Source organism: Clupea harengus, chromosome 9, assembly GCF_900700415.2.
Source record: "Clupea harengus chromosome 9, Ch_v2.0.2, whole genome shotgun sequence".
Taxonomy (NCBI): Eukaryota; Metazoa; Chordata; class Actinopteri; order Clupeiformes; family Clupeidae; genus Clupea; species Clupea harengus.
Window position 1 is genome coordinate 6,750,455 of NC_045160.1, and position 23,348 is coordinate 6,773,802.

The 23,348-nt window shown below is 45.9% G+C and overlaps 1 protein-coding gene across 1 annotated transcript in view; it reads left to right on the top strand.

Annotated features, from left to right (window-relative positions):
• Positions 1 to 22,076, top strand: part of gosr1 (golgi SNAP receptor complex member 1) — a 34,114-nt gene extending 12,038 nt beyond the window's left edge. The window contains exons 7-9 of the mRNA XM_012825240.3: positions 16,741 to 16,770; positions 20,237 to 20,319; positions 21,434 to 22,076. Of these exons, the coding sequence (XP_012680694.1) occupies positions 16,741 to 16,770; positions 20,237 to 20,319; positions 21,434 to 21,558 (238 nt within the window). The 3' untranslated portion in view covers positions 21,559 to 22,076. The remainder of the gene's footprint in view (positions 1 to 16,740; positions 16,771 to 20,236; positions 20,320 to 21,433) is intronic.
• Positions 22,077 to 23,348: the final 1,272 nt, after the last annotated feature.

A 23,348-nucleotide genomic window follows, 5' to 3' on the forward strand; every position in this document is an offset into this window, starting at 1 on the left:
TGTGTGTGTGTGTGTGTGTGTGTGTGTGTGTGTGTGTGTGTGTGTGTGTGTCCAGGGAAGCCCAGGGAGGACACACATCAGCTGACATTTAGTTCTCTGCTAAGAGCTGTTCCCCTTCAGAGAGGCTTGGAATGTATTTGTATTCCCCGTTGAGCAAGCTGCCTCGAGTGCTCTCTCTGTTCCACACCCAGCTAATGATGAACGAGAGACGGAGCCCAAAAAAAAAAACACCCGCAACCTTTCCAGATTCCTCACACTCTAAAGCCCCTTTCGCATACGAAATCCGTTAATGTGTCAGATAAAATCAGTCCGTAATCAATAACGAATTACAATTCTCACTCAATCGTCAGTCACAGCAAAGTTCTATGTGTCCTCATTCCCACGTAAAACAGCATGCTGTGGAATAGGGAGTGCAAACATCCGTGAGACTAAAGACAGCCAGCACTGCCAGCAAATATTTCTAGTATAGTGACTAAAATAGAGCAATAATTCATGCCAGTCATTGTCATACCTGTCAAGTCTCATGTTTTATCCTTGAGACTCACAGATTTTCAACATCTGTCATGTGTGTCACACACAGAGACACACACAGACAGACAGACAGACAGACAGACAGACAGACAGACAGACAGACAGACAGACAGACAGACAGACAGACAGACAGACAGACAGACAGACAGACAGACCATTTTTGCATTAATGGACATGGTGGGATGATTAGTGTTTCCTGTTAAAGGTGATGCGTCGTGTCTGATGTCTGTGTACATGGCCATGAGCACGCACACACACACAGTACGCCCATTTAACGTTGTTTTTGGTGTTTAAATTCAAGCATTTTTCTTTTGTACCTCACGAACCAGCCCTCTCTGACCTTCTAAGTAGTTTGAATCAGGGTGTGTGGTCTCATGTCTGGTTGTGGGAGAGCATGGTGTAAGAAGCCATTTACATCAGGCTTTTTGTCTGTCAGCTATAAGAGTTGGGGAAGAGAGCAAAGCGCCTACTAAGCTTTGCATAACTCCTTACAATGTTGCAATGTTATCCCATTTAAAATAAATTAGGAAATCATTTGTTAGTGGGATAAAATCACAATCAAATTTTCTTCAGTAGGGAGTAAAGGCAAAAAAGCATACATTATACATTAAAGATAAATAAATAAAAATAGCTAAATGAGTGGGAAGTGGCAGAGTGTGCGTGAGGAAGCAGAGCTTCCGTAAAGGTTGCAGGCAGGCCAGCCAGCGAGCGAGCGAGCGGATGCCCATCATGGCTCGCCTAGGCGGCCATATGGAGAAGGAGTCTCCTGAGTTTTACCAGTGCTGGCTGCAAGAATGCTCATCCTGTAGCTGGATCTCCGCCCGTGGCCGCGAATATGCTAATGTAATCACAATGAGCGCGGAGAGGAGTGTGTGTGTGTGTGTGTGTGTGTGTGTGTGTGTGTGTGTGTGTGTGTGTGTGTGTGTGTGTGTGTGTGTGTGTGTGTGTGTGTGTGTGTGTGTGTGTGTGTGTGTGTGTGTGTGTGTGTGTGTGTGTGTGTGTGTGTGTGTGTGTGTGTGTGTGTGTGTGTGTAGTTGGGGAGGCATACTTTTCCTGCCTTACTGCAGAATCAGGGTTCAGTTGGGCAGGCCTGCAGCACCACCCTTGTTCTTCATTACCAAAATACCGATTGGAGGCAGATGAGGACTAATCGATCTCTAGGCTCCAGTCGGTCTCAGTAAAAGCAAGTCCAGTTCAAACCTGAACCCTTGGCACCCAAATATGATCAAGTACATGTTTCCACGGCAACAGAGACTCTATGTTTGCTACATCCTGTTTACAATGATTTGCACATGCAAATGATCACAGATGCTCCTTAAGTAATAACATTTAGGGTATTTAGACAGATTTTAATTGTTTTAACTGATAATTACCCTATTTTTTGGTCATTAGAAATTATATGTAAACCTTTAAATTCCCATTAGATACGCAGTTTTGTTGATGGAGGCAATTCTTCTTCATTTACCAGTTATCTGCTCTTGGTTCCCCAGGGGGCCTCTGTTGTTCTCCTGTTTGTGCAGCCCCTAATTTAGGTTGTGCTGAGCGCATTTCTTTTCATCCGTCAGCTGTTCTACCACGAGCAGCCTGACTGTACTTGTCTCCTTACATCTCCGATCATGCTCTGAGCCACACATCCTTTTACAAGGATTCCTCGCTTGTCTCTCTTCAGATGTGTTACTGTACGAGTCAGGGCTTTCCAGAGAAGGTAGTTTTTGACTAGAGATTGAAACTTGTCAGAGGACTGGACTGGATGTCTGCCAGATCAGATCTGCCCAGCTGTCATGTCCGATACCACCTTCAACCTTCAAATGGCTCTGTGATGGGCGTTCAGTGGGGTCTGACATCACTGCATGGCCTCACTGCGGGACCAGTCTCTGAACAGTCCTCTTCACCTTACAGTTTTTGGTAGGAGAGTTGTCAGATGCAAAGGGCAGCATGGTGTAGCAAGTGATTGGCAAGGCCTCTCTTAAGGTTTTCTGTACAACAAACCAAGAGTAACATGTATTCCATGGGCTCAGCATTTCTGTTTTGTGAAATTATTCTATGCAAAATGTCCTCATTTTTGCTCTGTGATTTTGATTGTAAAACTATTGATGGAACATCTGACCAACCACTGCCAAAGGGCCAAATCCACCCTGCAGCCTCTGCTCAGTACAAAAAGCAGCCGCATGTGTGGCTTTGGAGATAAAAACAAACCGACTCTCATGGCAGAGCAGGCAAGCACAGGGCCTTACGAAACCATCATCGTTGTCCCACGGAGGCTCCAGAAATGACCTTGGGTTTGTCCCCCCCCCTCCCCCCTTGCTCATCGTGAAGCAGGCCCATCATGGTGTCTCTGTGCTGTGGAATGAGCGCTCCAGCAGAATGCCAGAGCCTCTGTGTATCTGTGCCCGTATCCTGCGCTTTTTCATTAGCCAGCTCACAGGCTCTGCTCTGCATGCCCCCGGCCTCTGTGCCAAGATGGGCAGAGGAGAGGAGAGGATGAGGATGAGGAGGGATGGGGGATGGGGGAGCAATGTCAGAGAAGAGCTCCTCTCATCCACAGGCTAGTCTGCCCCAACGAATGAAGCCAGTGCTGGGGCAGACCTCCCCACTCACTGGGGAAAGGGTCCTTTGGCTCAGTCTCTCACATGGCTCCTCAAACATGCAGTGAGATTCAAGTATCTGGTACTGGTATATTTAAACAGGATACAGAGATTTGTTCTCTTTCAATATTTGAGTTACAAAGTACAAACTATGTTCACAGTCATCCAACAGAATGAAAAGAGTGATGCATGGAGAATTTTGCCAATTTTGCAAGCAAGTTGTGGTGGTCAATTACGTTTTCACTACAGGATGAATATTGAATGCCATTAGCTAATCCAAATGATCAATTCCATTGACTCAACCCACCCCGACATTCTGTTCTAGGTTGAAATATGGCAGAGTTGGAATTAAGTAACGATTGCCCAGGTCATTTCATAAGCTTTTAAAGGTGCTTCAAGGGAGCTGTACTACAGAAATGATCACCAAAAGTATTAGGTGAAAATTGTCAAAAGATACCCCTTTGCGCTAACAGGCTAAAGGGATTGCAGATAAGACTGTATTTTTATACTGTGAATGAGTTAATGTCAATGACTCATTTCATTTTCTGATGTTAATCTTCGCAAGTAACACATGAGTAGTGTAGTGAAGGGAATTATCAGAGTATGTCCTCTTTTGGAGTTGCTGAGCAGCGATCTGGTTGTCATGTGACTTCATGTTTAAGTACATAGTAACAGGACCAGAACAAGGAGGCAGTGGATTGGTGCGTTAAAAAAAGGAAGTGTTGGGGGGTGGGGTGGGGGTAGAGCTCACAGCGAAGGAGGGGAGATCGGACTCTTTAACTTTGGAAGGTCGTGGACAACCTTGTGATTTTGCGTCTTGTGTCATCAACATGTCTTCTAAAGAGAGGTTAACTTGTCCCCCGTGCCCTCACCGATGGAAGCGGAGGAAAGAGGTTAGGAGACGAGAGCGGACGGGAGTGGAGTGGAGCAGCAGAATGAGAGTTCAGGAGAGGGCAGACGAGTTTGGCTCTCAGAGCAGCAGATGGAGCACAGCAGCAGCGGGGACTCACTGCACCCTCTCCTGCTCTCTGTGTCTCTCGCTCGCTTGCTCGCTCACACACACTCACACTCACACTCTCTTTCTGTCTCTCTCTCTCACACACACACACACACACTCGCACACTCGCTCTCGCTCTCTCTCTCTCTCTCACTCACACTCTCTCTGTCGCTCGCTCACACACACACACACACACACACACACACACACACACTCACACTCACACTCTCTTTCTGTCACTCGCTCACACACACACACACACACACACACACACTCCATCTCTCTCTCGCTCACACTCGCTCTTTCTGTCTCTCTCTCCTCTCTCTCCTCTCTCTCCCTCTCTCACACACACGCACACGCACTCAGACTCGCTCTCTCTGTATCTCTGTCTCTCGCTCACACACACTCACACTCGTTCTCATTGTCTCTCTCTCTCTCTTTCTTGCTCACACACACACTCACACTCGCTCTTCCTGTCTCTCCCTCTTTCGCTCGCACTCACACTCGCTCTCTCCCTCTCCCTCTCTCGCTCTCTCTCTCTCTCGCTCTCTCCTTTTTTCCCTACTGATTTCTGTCTTTTGACCGCTCTTTTTCTGTTACCCTTTCCCTCTGTCTTTAAGTGAAACACTTTTGTGGGGAATTTGTCCCCCTTTTACATCGTCCAGTGTACTATTCCTCATTCATCTGCTGCCACACTTTTCTTCACCAGTTCTCTCTAGATTTAATTAGTTTCTTTCTTTCTTTCTTTCTTTCTTTCTTTCTCTCTTTCTTTCTCTCTTTCTTTCTTTCTTTCTTTCTTTCTTTCTCTCTCTTCTTTTCAGTTTCCCCCTCCTCCTCTGTCCATCCATCTATTTCCAGGTTCTCCCACTTTCACTATTTCTCCCTCTCCTTCTCCGTCTCTCCTCCATCTCGCTCCCCTCCTTCTTTCTTTATTGCTGTCAGTTCTCTGAAGCGGGAACATAAATCTCTCCCCAGTGCAGCAGAGAGCAGAGAGCGCTGTAGTGTTGGCCAGCCCCTCTCAGAGCCCAGCCTATAAGCCACAGACAGTGATTCTGATGAGCTGGCTGCATTCGGCCCCCCTGCACCAGAAAAGGGCAGCAGAACGTGGTTGATGGCGGGGTGGGGATCGGCCGTTTGTGTGTGTGTGTGTTTGAGTGTGGCCGTAAGTGTGTTTTTGTGGGGTTGTCTTGTGAGTGATGAATGCTTGCATGAGGAAGTGTGTTTGTGTAGGATGTTGGCAGATGACTGTGTGTTTTATTTGTGAGAGAAGTGATTTGTGTTTGGAGAGGCTGGTGGTGTGTTTTTATGTGCTTGTCAAGTCTGTGTGGCTGAATGCAAGGTCCTACATCAGGAGCAAGTTACACTGTTGCAGTACATTAATGTGGTGTTCTAAAAAACTCATTAGAATCATAAGCTTCACAGTAAAACTCATTCTTTTCTCCTATCAGGGATGCTCCGATCTATCTGCACGATGAGCTTTGCATTGATTGGCAATGTCACTCACAGAGAATGGTCCATCAGACCGGAGAATATGTTTGGAGTGTGTGTGTACATCTGTTCTCATGTTGGAAGTGGTGTGCGGTAGCCAGACGCTGATGAATATTAGTGTGCTTATGTATGCATGCAGTGGTCAGGTTATCATCACTGTGATTGTCTGCAAGGGCTAGGCTATAATGACTGAATTGTATGTCTGTTTATGTGTGTAGAGGCCTGGCTGTGATTAGTGTGTGCATTGTCGAGGCTGCAATGAGTGTGTGTTTAGTAGCTAGTATGTAAATGGGTGTGTTTTTACAAAGTGTCCTATCTTCAATTTGTGTGTGTGTGATGTACAGGATTCAGCATATATGTGTGTGTGTGTGTGTGTGTGTGTGTGTGTGTGTGTGATGTACAGGATTCAGCATATGTGTGTGTGTGTGTGTAGGGTTAGCTGGTTGCATGTTTTAATGTGTAATGTCCTGGCTTTGGTGTGTGTAGTTGCCAGCCCCTCTAGCTGCAGCAGGCTAATGGCCGCCCGGCTGCTTGGGGGAATGAGCTGTGACAGCTCGTCCTGCTGTAGCACTCTGCCACTGCACTCCACACATCTACCTGCCTCCACCTCAGACAAGCTGATCAAGGATCCAATTCACATGTCACACATGGAGCCGGTGCAGCCATAGCAGTATATTTTGTATATTTATTTATTTTTTGGATTATTTTTCAATAGAATTTGAGGCACACTTACCGCCTATAACTCAGTGCTGCTGTCATTTTTAAGAGTGTGTCTTGTACAAGAAGAATGCTAGCATCCACCTGATGATGCAGTCAATCCATCTTGAGAGGGAGAGGGAGAGGGAGAGAGAGGGGGTTGGTTCACCACGGCAAGCAGCAAATCTTAATGACTTGGTCATGTGACCGAGTCCAATCTCTCCTGCTGTATTGCACTGGCACTAGAGGTCCAATATGCGGCAGCTCAAAAACCTGCTGCTTTGTGAGGGAACATTAGAGCTGTCTGTTGGATTTATCATCCAGCGGGCTGCGTTTATTCTTGAGTTGTGTCCCCCGCTGCAGTAGGTTTCCCTAAAGGATGTTGACAGCCCCTTTCTCTGCAGGTACTCTTTGTTTCTCTCGGCTCTCGCAGCTGCATGCTGAACAGAACTCATAGGGACATCCCTGCTCATATTTAATACTAAAGACCTCGATTTGAGATAGGAAACAGATGTAGCTTGGGCCTCATTGACAACGCACCCTGCTCTTAATGTTAGTTTCCAGTCAGACATATTTTACATTCCGATATTTGAAAAGGCAAGCTGTCATTACTACCACCTGCTTTCAACAACTGCACTTAGGGAAATCTCTGATGCTCTTAAACAGTTTTCGTATTTGTATCAGCAGCACTCCAAACAGTTTTTGCCTGGAGGAGGATGAGCACGTGAGCATTTGTGGAATGTACGCGCCGTAGGAGAGGGTGCATTCAAGGCTGTCCAGACCAGACAGGTGGCAGCTGGCTAGAGAAGACCTGCCTGACCGGCTGCACCCAGAGCCCCTGCTGAATGGCACAGGGTCCGGTGGCCTGGTCTCCCTCCCTAGAGCTGAATGGCACAGGGTCCGGTGGCCTGGTCTCCCTCCCTAGAGCTGAATGGCACAGGGTCCGGTGGCCTGGTCTCCCTCCCTAGAGCTGAATGGCACAGGGTCCGGTGGCCTGGTCTCCCTCCCTAGAGCTGACATTTTGTTCGTCCACAGTCCAGAGTTTGGCTGCCCCTCTTAAGAGTCTGAATGGAAACAGATGTCTAGTTTTCTGGGCAGGAGGGCAGCCAGGTACTCACCCAGTGCCACCATGCCAGCGCCCCAGTACCATGCCCCCTGCCCCCCTGTCTGTTTCCCACAGATGGGGCTCTGTACACCAGCCTTCCCTGGCATCCCAAGAGATGCTTGGCAGGAATGCATGAAGAATGAATCACTGCTGTAATCCTGAAACAAGCAGCTACAGTTTACCTTGCAGGAGGAACAGAAAGGCTGATGTAATATTGTTCAGATACTTTTGTCTTTTATTTTTGTGTTCTTTTTTTTTTTTTGACTGACTTAATGTGGCTGTAGCTGGAGCAGAGATTGGCTCGTATAAATCCTTGAAAGTATGATGCTGGCAGGGGATGGAGAGAAAATGGGAGGAGGGGGAGGGAGGGTGGGAGAGAGAGAGAGAAAAGGAGGTGGAGGAGAGGGAGTAAAATCAGACGCCCCTTGTGTGAACTCCGATTTACACAAGGGAGGGAATTATGTCTGTGCTGTTGAACACTTTAATAACTGCGGCAGCATCGGGTGCCACTGCGTGAGGAGCAGGGCAGAGACATGCGCGCCACGGCCACTAGACACACGCTCGCACATTCTTACTAAGGCTGAAACTAGCAATGATTTTTTTATCGATTAATCTATTGATTATTTTTTCAATGCTGCTTTGCTTTCAGCTTGATGCTGGCCTGCTCACTTTTCTTGAAATGTGTAACAAGGCATCTTGCAACCCTGAGTGCCTCGCTGATCTGGGCATCCTTCAGAGTGTGGTTGATGACTTACTGTAGGTTATGGCCAGCGCACCTGAGAGAAGAAATCATATGCTTCTTCTCCAACATCCCTATAGCAGCAGCAACATTAGCAGCATTGTCATGTACAACAACCATTCTTTTAGTCATGGATAGACCAAATTTCAATACTTTCAGCTGTATGTCGCTCTTCAAGTGACATTGTGATGAGGTAATAGGAAATCTGCCCCCAGTCTTCATTAATAAACTGGCAGGTGACGCCAGAGTATGTCTCAGTGGTGAGTGAATTTTGTTTTGACCTTTGAGTGACACCTTCACTCTCTCGGGAGTCTCGTCATATTTCCTCTTCATCAGCGTAGTGAGGTGGGCCCTGGAGGGAAGTGTGTACCCTGGGCAAAATGTGTTGATCATCTCACGGAAGCCCTGCCTCTCCACAATAGAAAAGGGGTCTCATATCTCCTCAGTCATGTTGAGAATGCTATGCGAGGCGCCAGTGCCCATGTGGGGCGTGCATTCACCGACATTCTTTTCATGGAAAAAATCTAAAAGACACCCAAAACCAGATCAGTGACATATTTTAACATCAAATCTGTGAACGAAGGAACCATTGCAACCTTTACTTTACATCATTTTTTGTATTTCTGCCGTGTAGGCCTAATTAGGAAAGGTGTTGTTTACTATAGCATGCCATTAATTACTGTAGATAGTGTTGAGTATGACTGACTTACCTCAATGGCTAGTACAATGTTTGTCTCATCACTCAAAATGACTTTGTACCAGAAATGTTCAGGCTTATCTAGGGGCTGTTTGGCATATTGTAAATTGGCTGTTTTGTGTTTTAATTACTTTTTTTCTGGCAACATGACCCATGACTCATTTGTGTTCCTCCGTACCTCCTTATTGTGCATCTTGAAACAGCCACACCATTTATTTGCAAGACAATCCTGTATTTCAGCTGAAGTTGCTTGGGGATTTTTCTTTGCCACCCAGCCAATTTTCCTGGCAGTTGTGGCTGAAATCTTTGTTGGTCTACCTGACCGTGGCTTGGTATCAACAGAAAGCCTTATTTTCCACTTCTTTATCGAGTTTAAACACCACTGATTGGTATTTTCTAATCTTTGGATATCTTTTATCTCAGTATCAAGCACAGGTAGTGCAGGGGTCTCAAGAAACTCATGGACTATTTATACACTGTAGTTACTAAGAGACTTATTAATTAATTAATTAAAAATCAAACAAGTCATGGGTGTAGAACTTACCCTTAACAGCCATTTAAACCTGTGTGTGTGTGTGTCAACCTGTGTGGCTATTGTGAGACCAAACATCAAGGGTAGGTACACTTTTGATCAGGGCTGTTTGGGTGATTTTCATTTTTAAAAAGGGCAAACACAATTATGTGATAGCAAATGGCTTCACCTGTCCACTATCCCTAAATAAAATAAATGTTTTTGGCATGATTAGTCGTATTTTCAAAACAAATGGCCAATATTTCACAAATTCTGCCAGGGTATGTAAACTTATGATCGTATATGCACATAAACAAACTGCTAATAACTTGCACACAATCGACATAATCGATTGCGTTGATGCATCGCCCTAATCCTTACCACACATACTCAGACGTCACACACGTATATGCATCATGCACCAGCACCAACAAACACTCACAATCAAGCTGATCAAGCACATACATGTACCACACACACACATTCAGGCACTTCACGCCAGTGTTTTCCCCACCCCTCCCCGTAAACTGTGTGCGCTGCAGCCTGATAGAGGCAATGGTAAATCCTTCAAACTCGTCTCATCTGCGCCAATAAAAACAGCATGAATCAGCCAGCTGAACCCCCTCTCCCTGCTCCCTACTCCCCAACGCTCGTTTTACGCCATGGCCCCCTCCACACCGGGAGGATTTACTGAGCAGCGCTCCCAAAGACAGATGGCGCAAACCCGCCTAGCCTCCAGACTGGCCCAGGCCCTGCAGCTGGCTCTCCTGGTCCAGCACAGGTGCTCTGCAGATGTAGCCAGCTGTCACTAGGACCAGCATCTACTCAGAAGACAAGGATGTGTTCAGAGAGTGTAGTGTGGGAGCACAGCATGAGAGGCTTACCGTAGAGAGCACCAACATGTTTTAGGGAGTATGGAGACGGTCCTAGAGCAGTTCGATTTATGGGCTTTTTAAGGAATATCAATATATTATCAAACGAGATAAAAGATGAGAGTGTATCATTTATATCGATTTAATTTGATGTTGTGTTGCATAACCTGTTTCCTCTGTAAAGCCGTGCCACTGTTTTTTTATCTCTCCTCGCACACACAACCCCAGCCCCCACTCTCTCTCTGCGTCTGCAGAGGTCCCTCTAGACCCCATAGCAGCCCGCGACAGCAGTTCTATATTTCACTGTAATGGCTGCCAATGGCCTGCATGTTTCCTTGAATCTAAAGAGTTTTAAAACCGTACTCAGGACTTAAATGTATACACCTGAAGACTACTTTAGACCCTTGTCAATAAAGTGAGTAGAAAGGTGGAACGGACACTATGTGAGTTATAACATTAACTTTGGTAAAATATAGCTAAAAACTTAATTGTCAATTTAGGCACCATCAACAGGTTTAATTAGCTAACTGTACTTCATTCAGGAGCTGCACAACTCACATTTCTAACGTTACAACAGAGTAAGTTAGCCGCAGACCTTTCTAAATGAACGTACTTTTCCGAAAGACAGAAGAGAATTACACTACCTGCTAGGATGTCTTTATGATTGGTTTCATCCAAGGCAAATGTAGTGGTGTTTATTGAAAGCAATATGGTTTAGTGCTAGCATAATATCTTAGCACAAAACAAAAACAATCTGGTGATTGTAGTGCTGTCATTTTATTTTTATATATATATATATATCTTCAAGGACTGTTGATGTGCACTTAAATGCTATTGGAAATTGATTGAGTGAGATTGATGGAGACTGATACAACTTTTTGGCATGAGGTTAATTTATATGGATATGGATACAGACAGGACTGAGGTCGATGACTTTGGGCATCTGGAAAAACTACAAATCTCTGTGAGACAGGGATTACACCAATAAACGCTACAGCCTACGTTGCATTCTTTTTTATGAATAACATTGGCAGGGATGTTTATGATAAAACTAGCGAGTCGACAACCTTCCTAAGACCGCCAAACACCAAGCAAGCGCAACATAAGACATAGCAAGACCCCTAGTAAGTTATTACTGACTAGTCCAACAGGAAGAAGAACAGGTTGGCATCTGACTTGCATCCTTTTGTCTCTCTTAGCCTGTGCCAACAAGCAAAAGCTTGTCTGAGACTGACTCTTGTCCACTCTCTTGCTCGGCTTACTTCCCTCTCTTCCTTGCTTCCTCCGACAACGTCTACCTCAGTTTCTTTCGTCGCCTCTGCCATGATAAGTCCATAGAGAGAATACTGCGCTAGCCTCTTCTTATAGCTAGCAGAAGGGTCTAGTTGCATTACATAGTTCTCGTAAGAGGTGTCATGCCCTGTCCTTCAAAGTTACATGCGTACAAGTAACAAAGTTACAGGCGTGCTGTGGCACAGACGTCATTCTCCGTATTACAAGTCGCTGTAGCACCAAAATGGTTTTGAAGCTATTATTTAATATTAAAATTGTTACATAATATTGCTTTAAGTAATTAAATGTTCCCTTAATTTTCTCAAAATTCCCAGGAATGGGAAGCAGTGTTCTAGAATTGTACTGGGGTCTATGGGGTTAGGCAGTAGAAGAAAACCTGTAATTGTACTCTATTTTGATCAGTCTGTTACTGTTGAAAATAGCTGAAGGAGCATACTCAGAAGGAAACCTGACTTTGCAGTTATCGCTGTCTGTTTTTATAAAAGTGCATATCATGTTTTGCCATTCAGCCTAAAAATAGCAATTCGATTTTTTGTCCATGGCCTAGCTCTATTATGGCCATTAAAATAATAATGGCCTGTCCATGCCAGGTGTTTAAAGTGAAGGTGTTAAATAATAATGGCCTGTCCATGAAGGTGTTACATTTTGCGTTTTACTGGCTTGCAGTGCAAACATTGGTGGTCATATAGATACGTTATTGACATAAGTGGAGTCTAGCTGACTACTTATCAGGTTTATAGTTGTAAAATGCTTGCAAAGGTATCGTTGTTGTTGTTGTTGAGTGTTGTTAGGTGTCGGTATGATGGTTGTAGTGCAGCCTGTTGTAATAATACATAGGCTAGGTTGTTGGGTAAGAGTGCTTGCATATGACTGTGTGAGAGGCTGCTTTGGGAAGTCCCTTACCAATAGCACGAGGAATTTAGCATGTGTATAACTAAAAAATTCAACAGAGCTTTGAATCATGCATTCCATTTCAACCTATTCCAGTCTGTTGATAAGTCTACATTTTATCTGCTGCTTTACCTTAAGCAAGGAAACCAGTGAGTCAGAATCAAGTATGCAACAATGTCAGAGAGGGAATGTGCCCCATCATTTTGTGTCAATCTTCCCAATCTGCCAGTCAGCTTAACTAGGAGATATAACTGATGTCAGCTGTCTACCGAGTGTGCCAGTCTTCTCTCTGAGGATTTAACTACTCTGCATTCAGTTTGTCTGATGGAAATAAACTTGGCCTTTGTGGGAGCCAAAAACAGAGGCTCTAAGAGCGCAGGTCCTGCTTGGTTGTATTCCTATCATGCTTTTAGTCAGGTGATCCCTCTCATCTGTCCTACCTGCTGCTTCTGCTGATCGTGCAGCTCACACCTCCAGAGACATGACCGCATCAGTCTCCCCCTCCAAAACAGTCTGTGCTCGCAGTGACAAGTGGCTTGCTGCGTGTTACAGATTGTTAGGCACCTGCAGGATTGGCCTTAAAGTGTGCCACCCAAAGGTATATATCAACTGCTGCCTGTTCGCTCTCAATTTCAAGCACCATGGGCAGCTGTTTCCATCAGAAAAACAAGATGTGGGTGGATGGGATGTTGAGGCTGAGGGATCGGAAGTACGCAATGTCATGACAGAGCAGATATCTTGGCTGTCAGTAGAGTGACAGACGAGCTTGTTAATTAAAGGCACTGTGCAACAATTTGCCACTTTTTTTTTTGTTTTCATTTTTTTTTATGATTAACTGTTTTTTATCACACTTGTAGTTCCCACTAGTCGCCCAGGCTGTGTAGTTCTTCGGTTCAGGTCTAAAAGGGTTCACAGCACGACATCGCCAACAATATCGCAAGCTTTCATCAGTGCCAACTGGGCTGTTAGTGGTGTTTGCAAGGTTTCTGCATGCTTTTAGGTAGGTAGCTTGCTAGTCTTAGACCAAAACTACATAATGCTTCTTTAAAGGGCGAGTCCATGATTCAGTTTCTCGAAAGGTTGTTGATTTTTGAGCTCACCAGCTAATGAAATTACACCCCTCCCTCCCATGCTCCGAAAGTACCGTGTTGATTGGCTGCCATGGTTTATGGCTCGTTTCAAGCTAATATATTTTGAGCAAGGGCTGTGTCCAAACACAGGAGATTGGACAGCTTGGATCATGAGGCGCAATGTGTTCTGTAGCCCTTTATCTTCAGCACATTTAACACGGCTGAAGTTTTCACTTTTTGGTGGAGCTACTGTCTGACATTTTTATGTTACTGGAAATCTGTGGCTTCATTGACTGGTTACTAAATATCTTTTAAAGCAGAAGATGTGTCAAGAAAAGTTCAAAATGTGTCCAAAGCCTCTTTTGTGGATCAGTCTGAAGAAATGGCTTGGCCTGTGCCTGTGATTGTATGGAAGCATTGGAAAAAGAAAAGTAGCCTATTGTGCCTTGAATAAATTCAATAAAATGAATGCCAACGTCAAATGCCAAGTCATTTAACAGCCCTTGAAATGCTGAGCAGTGTTTCCGTTATACATATGACTTGCTCACTCAAGTCAGGTCTTCCCTTTTGTGCTTTTACGCATCTGTTTTAAGCGACCCCTCCCTGATGTCTTCCCATCATTACCAGGCTCTCAGTAGTGTGCGGTGCTGTTTGTTAATGTAATTGAACTAATGCATCCATCACCAGAGTGCTTAAGTCCTGGCCAGCGGCTGTTTTAAACACAAGGCCTGCAGGGGCGGGGTGGCGTTCGCAGTGAGTGATCTCACAAGGGAAAGCCCCAGCAGTCTGGTGCTGTAGCGCTACACTCCCCTTCATCCCTTACTCCCAACCCCTGCTTCCCCAGACCAGCATCTGGCAATTCATTATTGTGTGTTAATACGTTTACAAGGACATTGGGTTCAAATGCTGCTCGGGGCACCTGAAGGCTATTCATGCGGTGTAGAATTGGGTTATATGCATTGGGCTTTTGGGCTTTGCTAGTCTCTGAGTCAAATGACCCACATTTTCGTCTTTGTCGGGCTAGTTGGAGGTATGCATGTGTTTTCCCCTTTGAAATGATGGAGTGTAGGCATCAAGGTCCTCTGACAGCTTTTTCCTACAGCTGCATTTGCCCTTTCAGGTACATTAATGGTGGCATTTTGGAAGCAGCTCTCCTGGACCTGCTTCCTTTTTGGCTCCCGTGTTTTGACTCTTACTCATGTGTACGAGGACAAGGCTGCTCCGTGCCAGAGAGAGGGTGGCTCCCTGTTGTCATCGCCACTAGATTTAGATAAATGAGTGGGGCAGAGCCGCACTTAATTTCCTATTTTCAGCTCGGAGCAGCTCGCCAGCCGCTCAAGGCACCTGTGCCTGGGACTCCCTGTGCAATCCCAGTACTCTGGCTGCATTGTGCTCCATTTTGGTGTCTGTTAGGAACGGCTGAATAATGGGGAAAACCCCAGAGCTCATTAGTGATCATTAGACTCCAGGATGTGTTCTGCCCTCACAAGGTTAATGTCTCTTGGCCACTGAGGTAATGGATCGACCCTCTCTCGTGCTTATGGTGTGGCCTTACTATCTCAGAAGGCATAGATGCGTCCGAGGGGTTCGGGAAGTCCTGACTCATTTAGTGAGATTAGTGTGCTCTTAAATGCAAGAGGTCTGTCTAACAACTTTTGCAAATATTTAGGCAAAGTTTGATTCTTGAGCACAAACTAGAACAAGAGAAATTCTGTAATTTTCTTCTCATTAGCTGTGTGTGTGTGTGTGTGTGTGTGTGTGTGTGTGTGTGTGTGTGTGTGTGTGTGTGTGTGTGTGTGTGTGTGTGTGTGTGTGTGTGTGTGTGTGTGTGTGTGTGTGTGTGTGTGTGTGTGTGTGTGTGAGAGAGGGAGAGAACAAAAGCGAGTATGATGGTACAGCAGTGGTTTAGAATGCAGCATATGGCCCATTAGACTCCATTTCCCATCATCTGTTTGGGCCTCGCAGCTCTCTCTCCACGGAGCAGCCCATTCTTCAGGATCCGCACACCCAGACAGGGAAGGGAGAGAGGAGAGAAGATCCTCTCAGTGGAAGTAGAAACAGAAACCAGAGTCTCGTGTTTCGCTCTCATCCAGACACCATCAAACAGGATTTCTCCCGTGTGACACCTGTCACTCAAAAGGAAATGGGAAACTTGTCAGCTGTCGGCCCTCTCATCCCTCACGTAGTAACCCTGAGAGTTCTGCATTCAGTGCCACAGCGGCAGGCACGCTCAGGGAGCCGTGTTGCCTGCGTTTACTGCTTGAGAGACTCGTAATTACAGCCGCAAAGACAGACTAATGTCAGCAGCTTGGCCTTGGATTAAAGCATGCTGAAAAATAACAGAAAAGACCAATGTACAGTCAAAAAGCATTTTTAAATGAATTTGTGTTGTTTTTGCATACAATAGCACCATGACTCCAGTTTGCCGTGCCCTGGTAATACTAGACAAAAAGGGAATTTTTTCAGTCTAACTACAACCCAGCCTGGCAATTTCTTTCAAGGCTATTTTGGTTTAACTGCAATGAATGAAACACTCATCGCTCATCCACTCACATTTCACCAAGGATTGCTGAGCATCATTACTGCAGTGATATCCCCTAACGCTTCTGAGAAGGATGAGGGGCTTGAGCCTTTGTGCGTGTGTGTGAGATTGCCCTCAAATGTGTGTGTTAATACGTCTGTTTGTGTGTGCGGTAATGTCTGAGTTTTTGTATTCTGAACATTTGAAGAGTTGGTGCTGGAACAGGGAGCCCATAGTGGCTGTGGAGGGGGGGGGAGCCTGTGAGATTGGAGACTCAGCCAAGCACAGCAGCATTTGCAGCAACAGGAAGAGACTCTCTCTGTGTGTGTGTGTGTGTGTGTGTGTGTGTGTGTGTGTGTGTGAGGGAGGGAGAGAGTTATGTGTGTGTGTGTGTGAGCAAGAGAGTTGTGTGTGTGTGTGTATGTGTGTGTGTGTTTGTTTGTGTGTGAGGGAGAGAGTTATGTGTGTGTGTGTGAGGGAGAGAGTTGTGTGTGTGTGTGTTTGTGTGTGTGTGAGGGAGAGAGTTGTGCGCGTGTGTGTGTGTGCGTGCGTGTGTGCAAGTGAGTGATCAGGATTCACAGCAGCAGGGTGTGGATCACCTCTGCGCTGACCCTGACTCCCCCCTGAGAGGAGAGAAGGGACAGCTCCAGTCATTCAGGAGAGCCTGTTTGCACTCCGTTACCCAGCCCCTCTAATCAATCACTCTCTTCTCTTCTCTTCTCTTCTCTCCCCGTCTCCCCACAGCTCAGACAGACTGATGGAAGACACTATAAGGTGAGTGGGACGCACTACACACACACACACACACACACACACACACACACACACACACACACACACACACGTATGTACTGTATGTATACCTACACAATTTTAGATTGTATTTTGCCTGCCTAAAGAATGTTCTAGCATACATCAATTGATTTGTACTAGTATTTACAAGTGATTGGGTTGAAATCCACTGAAGTACTTCTGACTCCCTACATTCATTAAGTTGTCAGTTTACTTTCACTTATCATGTCATCAAGCAAACTTTTCTCATTTGACTTTTGGTTAAGTGTGCCACCCATGTGTGACCCCTGACCCTGCTTGCCCCCCTCCTTCATCCACAGTCAGTGTTGGGCTGGTTGGGGATGCAGCTGTGTGTATTACCACATCGCGTTTGGTCCAGGCCTGCGGCCAGTGCCATCTCTCTGTCAGGGGTTTCTCTCTAATCCCCACAAGCTACGCTTCAAACCCCCAGCGACACTTCCACTTCTGTGTAGAGAGAGACCTCAATCAATGGGCAGCATGAAGCCACTGACCCATTACTTGTCCATTCTCTAATCCCATTAGATGATCTCTCTCTCTCTCTCTCTCTCTCTCTCTCTCTCTCTTGATTGCACTGAAAGCAGATCTGTTCTCCTGAGTGGAGCTGGCAGAAAAGCTTTCTTGGCAGCTAGGGTTTTTATTTTTTTCTTCTTCTTATCTATGAAAGTGAGAGAACAGGGAAGCTGAGTTGTTGCCTCCTGTGGAACTCCTTTTAAGCCCTCTCAGTCAGGTCATATTGGCCCAGAAAAGAGTTCCTCACCTTCAAAGAGAAAAAAAAGGTGCTGCCTGCTGGGGATGTGCACTGCACACTGGAACCCCCCACTCCACCCCACCCTCTTATCTACTCTCTGCTCAGTTCTGCACGTTTCATTTCTCTTCCCCCACTGCCTTTCGCCAGAGCACTCCTCTTCCTCCTCTTCTTCCACTCTCCTTTCTTCTCCTTCTTCTCCCCCTCCCCATCTCTTTCTTCCCCCTCGTCTTCCTCTCTTTGGGGCACTGATGTGGAAGCCTGCGGGCGCCAGCAAGCACAGGTGTTTAATTAAGGAGACCTGTGGGCCGTGCAGCAATGCTGTCTCCTCTTCCTCCTCGTCCTCCTCCTCGTCCTCGTCCTCCCCCTCCTCCTCCTTCTCCTCCTCCTCGGCCAAGCAGAAAATTGCCCAACAGCAACCAGCCTGCATCATTACGGGCCCTTTCTGCGTTTTTCCTCGGCACAGCAGAGTGTGCGTAGGATTAGGGCGTTTAAACTTTCATCACACCCTACTCTGGGGAGTCACAAGGGGCATGTTTACTTTGTGCATCTGTCTTTTCATGCGAGATGCCAAGGAGCAACTTTAGATGAACTCCCAAATTGACTGGCCCTTTACTGAGCGAAGATGCCAGAAAAGATGCAAAAAGCTGTGTCAGAATAGCTTGGCTGGGGCGCAATACAGTCACGCAGTTTCCTGTTGTTCTTCATGTTGTTCTTAGCACTTGACTTGAGTGAATTCACAGATTGCATATGGTGCGTTGTGGATACAGTGTGAATACTATGCTATGAGCATTACAAGCAAAGTCCTTACTGCTGTGGTATGTTATTTACGACACTGGAGTACCATCGTCATGATTAATGCAGACTGGTCAATCCGATGGGGAACTTTCATTCCCAATGGACCTTTCATTCCCTCTCTGGAATCATTTCTGTATATGAAGTAAAAGGGCTTCATGTGGCAAAGATGACTGCTCACTCTGCTTCCCTTTTCACCCTAAGCATCATGTTGGAAATCAATACACACACACTCCAATATGCTCACACATGCACATCTAGACAAGCTCACACGTGTACACACACACACACACACACACACACACACACACACACACACACACTTCAGTATGCTCACACACACACACACATCTAGACAAGCTCACACATACACACACGCACGCACCTACTTCAGTATGGTCACACACACACACACATCTAGACAAGCTCACACGTACACACACACACACACACACACACACACACACACACACACACACACTCCAATATGCTCACACACACACACACACATCTAGACAAGCTCACACACACACACGCACGCACCTACTTCAGTATGGTCACACACACACACACATCTAGACAAGCTCACACGTACACACACACACACACATACAAACACACGCACTTACTTCATTATGGTCACACACACACACACACACACACACACACACACACACACACAGCCACTCACCCATATGATGTATCTCCCCGGACCCTGGAGGGGCTAGCCATGAAACTCCACCGGGGGCAGAGGTTGGGTTGTTTATGACTGGAGGCACCTTTGGGCCACGTCCCCAGAGTCTCTTGCTTGTCCTCAGAGGACAGCGTGGGCTCTTGTTTTCTACCTGCCTATTATCAAACACTCTCTTGTCCTTTGTCCCTCATTCCCTTTTGTTTGACGTTCGCTTTTTGTTAGTTTCCATAACATGAAAGCAGGCAGCAGTCACGCCATGCCACGCCATGGACCAGCCTCATTGGGAGTCATCATCATTATGTGCAGACTGTGATGTGGTCAGTGCACAGGGCAATTGCTCTAGTGTACAGCAGCAGCCAAACAAGTCCTCTCAGCCTGGGTTGTTTTCCTGCGCAGAGCCCTGTCTTAACGATTCAGACAGGTCTAACAGCGCAGGTAGAGTTGGGGTCTGGCAGTGGATGGGCTGCAGCCTGCGGTACCTTTGGGAGGATGGGGAATAGGCAGGCAGTGCCAGGCTATATGTTACACCTCCCAAAGCTGCTGAGCTCAGGCTTGAGTGATCTACGGCGTCACTGAGAAATGTAATCCCCTTCCAACCCACAACAAGAAAGCCTGAGTCAGCTCAAAGGCCTCAAGAAGGGCAAGCTTCTGTTCCTACTAGCTCAAGGTGTCTTCAGATCAGTCTCCCTCAGTACGTGAGTGGCCTCTTAGAAATGTCAGACTTCTTACAAATGGCAAATAAACACTCTTGGATCTCTCAAACTTCTCCAAGTGGCTCGTACAATCCCAAGGGACAGACACATTTGTATGCACGCTCTAATGGAAATCATTTTTGCTCTGCCTGCCTTTTTTGTCTTCTGCCTGCTTTGTCTTGGGATATCAATCTGTATTAGAGGATGATTTTTCCGGAGACATTCTGATTGTGTGCTTTGAGCCTGTGTTCTGGTAATGTCCCCTGGGTCTTCAGTATAATGTTAATGCTGATCCACCCTTCCTGTGTGTGTTCAGAGTAACTCCACAGTTACGTCCACCACCCAACCAACCAACCAACCTGCCACACACACACACACACAAAATCCGTTATGGTGAAGGTTGCTGCACTTGACTTGTCCACCATGCGTGTGGTACCAAGGTCGCTCCTCGTCACCTAAACCTGTTTTGTTGTTGTACCCATTTTTCTCTCTTCTCTCTAGCATTGCCATGGCAACTAAGGAGAACATGACCTCGCAGCGGGGGTTTTTGAAGTCCATACAGAGCAGGGTCAACACTTTGGCCAGTATCCTTTGCTCTCTGTGAGTGTGCGTGACCGCGAGAGTGTGAATCAGTTGCACAAGCTTGCATATCTGCCGCAGTGCCGTTTGTCACTAATGGAAATCTCCATGTTCTGCCCAGCTGTTATTTGAACTGTTTTACTGGTGTCGTTAAGGGACCATGCCCATAGAGGCATCTTGAGCCCTATCTAATGGGCTCAGCACCCTTCACTATTTAACCTGTCAAATTCAAGTTTGTCTATTGCTATATCCACACCCCCTAACATGTCCCATGCATGCTGATATTGTAGACCTCATTTACTACATCATCTATTGTAGTTTTTAGTGTTTGTTTTTTTTTTCTTCATTTTTGATGTTAAACTAAACTCAACCGATATGGTGTATTTAGAACTTGAATGTGAAGAACTAATGAACTTTTTTCAGACTAAGCAAGCCTTTTTCTTTTTCATAATGAGTGATACATTATTAAAATTGTTCTCATTTTGAAGTAAAAAAAACTTTAAATTCTTAATTATGTCAGATCACTGCAGGTAAGTTGTTGTGAATCAAAAGCAGTTTATTTTCGTCCCCATAAGTGCTGACTCAGCTGCACCTAGAGCAGATCCAGCTGTCCACAGAGTCAAGCAGATGATTCTCTCTCCCTCATACCCCCACACATACACCTAGAGCAGATCCAGCTGTCCACAGAGTCAAGCAGATGATTCTCTCTCCCTCATACCCCCACACACACACCCAGATGATTCTCTCTCCCTCATACCCCCACACACACACCCAGATGATTCTCTCTCCCTCATACCCCCACACATACACCCAGATGATTCTCTCTCCCTCATACCCCCACACACACCCTGATGGACCTGTTTACGGCAGAAGGGCTGCTAGTGACGGGCTACTTTTTTAGTGTGGAGCTGAGCCTCAACCTCAAACTCTCACCCAAGAAAACCTTTGTTTAGTGACCCTCTGTGTGCCAACTAGATAAGAGGCTTCAATGCAGCTTCAATGCAGCTTCAATGCCCAGTTGTGGTGAGTACAAGACACGAGGGTATCAGAGGCTGTTGAATGATCAGGGGCAATGGGGTTTAGGGTTGTGTTATTTCTTTTCCTTAACCGAATTTTCAGATCGTTTTCCAGCCATCAATAGCCTTATTCAGCGAATCAACTTGAGGAAGAGGCGGGACTCATTAATTTTGGGCGGAGTCATTGGCGTTTGCACCATTCTCTTGCTGCTTTACGCATTTCACTGATGGACATGGACTCTGACCAATTGCTTTTTTTTTCCTCTGGCATACTGCGAGTTGTGGTAGAACCTGGAAGCATGGACTTAGCGATAGGAGGACCCAGGAGGCTGCCAAGCAAACGTCCACTTGGCCTAATCAGATAATGGCATTGATTGTGGCCAGCATGGACTTCCTTATTTGTATTTATCAGTGGGAGGGGTGGTAGTTTGGTGCAGTCCAGCAACATTTTTTGGGTTATCCTTTCCCCCACAAACACTTCTACTGTGGGGCAAGGAGAGGGGAACAGAGACCAAATAAGATGGGGATGGGACTGACTAATCTGGAATTTCTGTTTTTAAACGAGCAAAATGTAACAATACAGAGGACAGAGCAACAAGAAATTGTGCCATCCATGGTGATTTTATTTTTTCTTTTCTTTCCTTTCCGGAAGACATTTTGATGTCATGGTCCTTTTAGTGGAGGAGGATGTCCATCATGTTATGTAACCTGTTCATTAATAAATTATTCATATAAATGTTAAAAAATGTGTGATAGTAGGCATCCAAAAAGCTTTCATCCACCTTTTTAAGATTTGCCATTTAACCCCATATCTGGGATTTATAACCCATACATTAATCCAAATACAATGCATTGCTGACCGATCTGAAACTGTTCTGTTTGAGGAGGAGGCTCTAAGTGTAACTAGGACAGGAGTCTCCCTCGGTGGTCCCTGTAGGAAGAGTGTTAATGGCCAATCCTGAATCCTCATGTACGCATGTCTCTGCCTGCTTCTCAGGAAGCCGCAGAAGGCATTTTAAAGAACTGGAGCGTGATCGTGGAAGCAGGTCAGTGCTCTCTCCTTGAAGAATATGCAAGCTGAAAATCAATGGTTTCAAGAGAAGAGAGAGTGAGAGAGAGAAGGAAGGAAGGAAGGAAGGAAGGAAAGAAGCACATGTACAGCGAGGCTGTCACATAAACCCGTAGCACTAGCCGCCGCAGGAGAAGCTGCCAAGTGGCGGTGGAAGTCTAGATAGCACCGTTCATCACAAGCCACACCATATACACTGCCATTTGGTCCCCCTCCTACCCCTTTGGTTCCATTGTGTTTGGTGGTGGACTCCTGATAAACGAGGCTTCCTACACATCAGACAGTTCTCCTTTGCTGAGGCAGCAGGCTGAAGGCACTGGGTTCATGAGTGCCATCCATGTCTGATGGCTCTGTCACCGTGGTCCTGCCCATGGAAGGGCCTGTCATCATTCTCTCTCCTTGTTAGAGCATCAGCGCTGGCCAAGGATCTCACTGCTGCCTGTTAGTGGAAACACTAGACATGAATGTTTCTTTCATGACCTTCTGGACCCACAGGCTCATCTGAATCCATTCTTCAGAAAAATAATACTCTCCCTTCGTGTGCGGTTTTACAGTCGGGTCTCCCTTGGTGTTTAGTTCTAATTGAAGTATAATTGAAAGTGAGCTTCATCCTCTGATTGTTTTTTTTTTTCTGAAGATTTTTTTTTATCTCAGGCGTTGTCTTCACACAGTCAGCATATGGAAGTCTGCAGAATGACCTCCCCTTTTCTGTAAATAATGTACATGGATATAATTATACGCTCAGCAGCTCTGTTTCAAGTAATTTAGGTAGTGGTGCAATTGTATGTAGGCAGAGCGGATCAGACCAGACCAGACCATAACCAAATGGCTTTCATATGGATGGGATGACTTGAAGGCTTGGTGTTTCAGCACACTTATCAGTGAACAGAAATCTGTTCCATCTTCCTGCGTCCATATTTGTGTATCTGCTCATCTGATATTTTCTGGA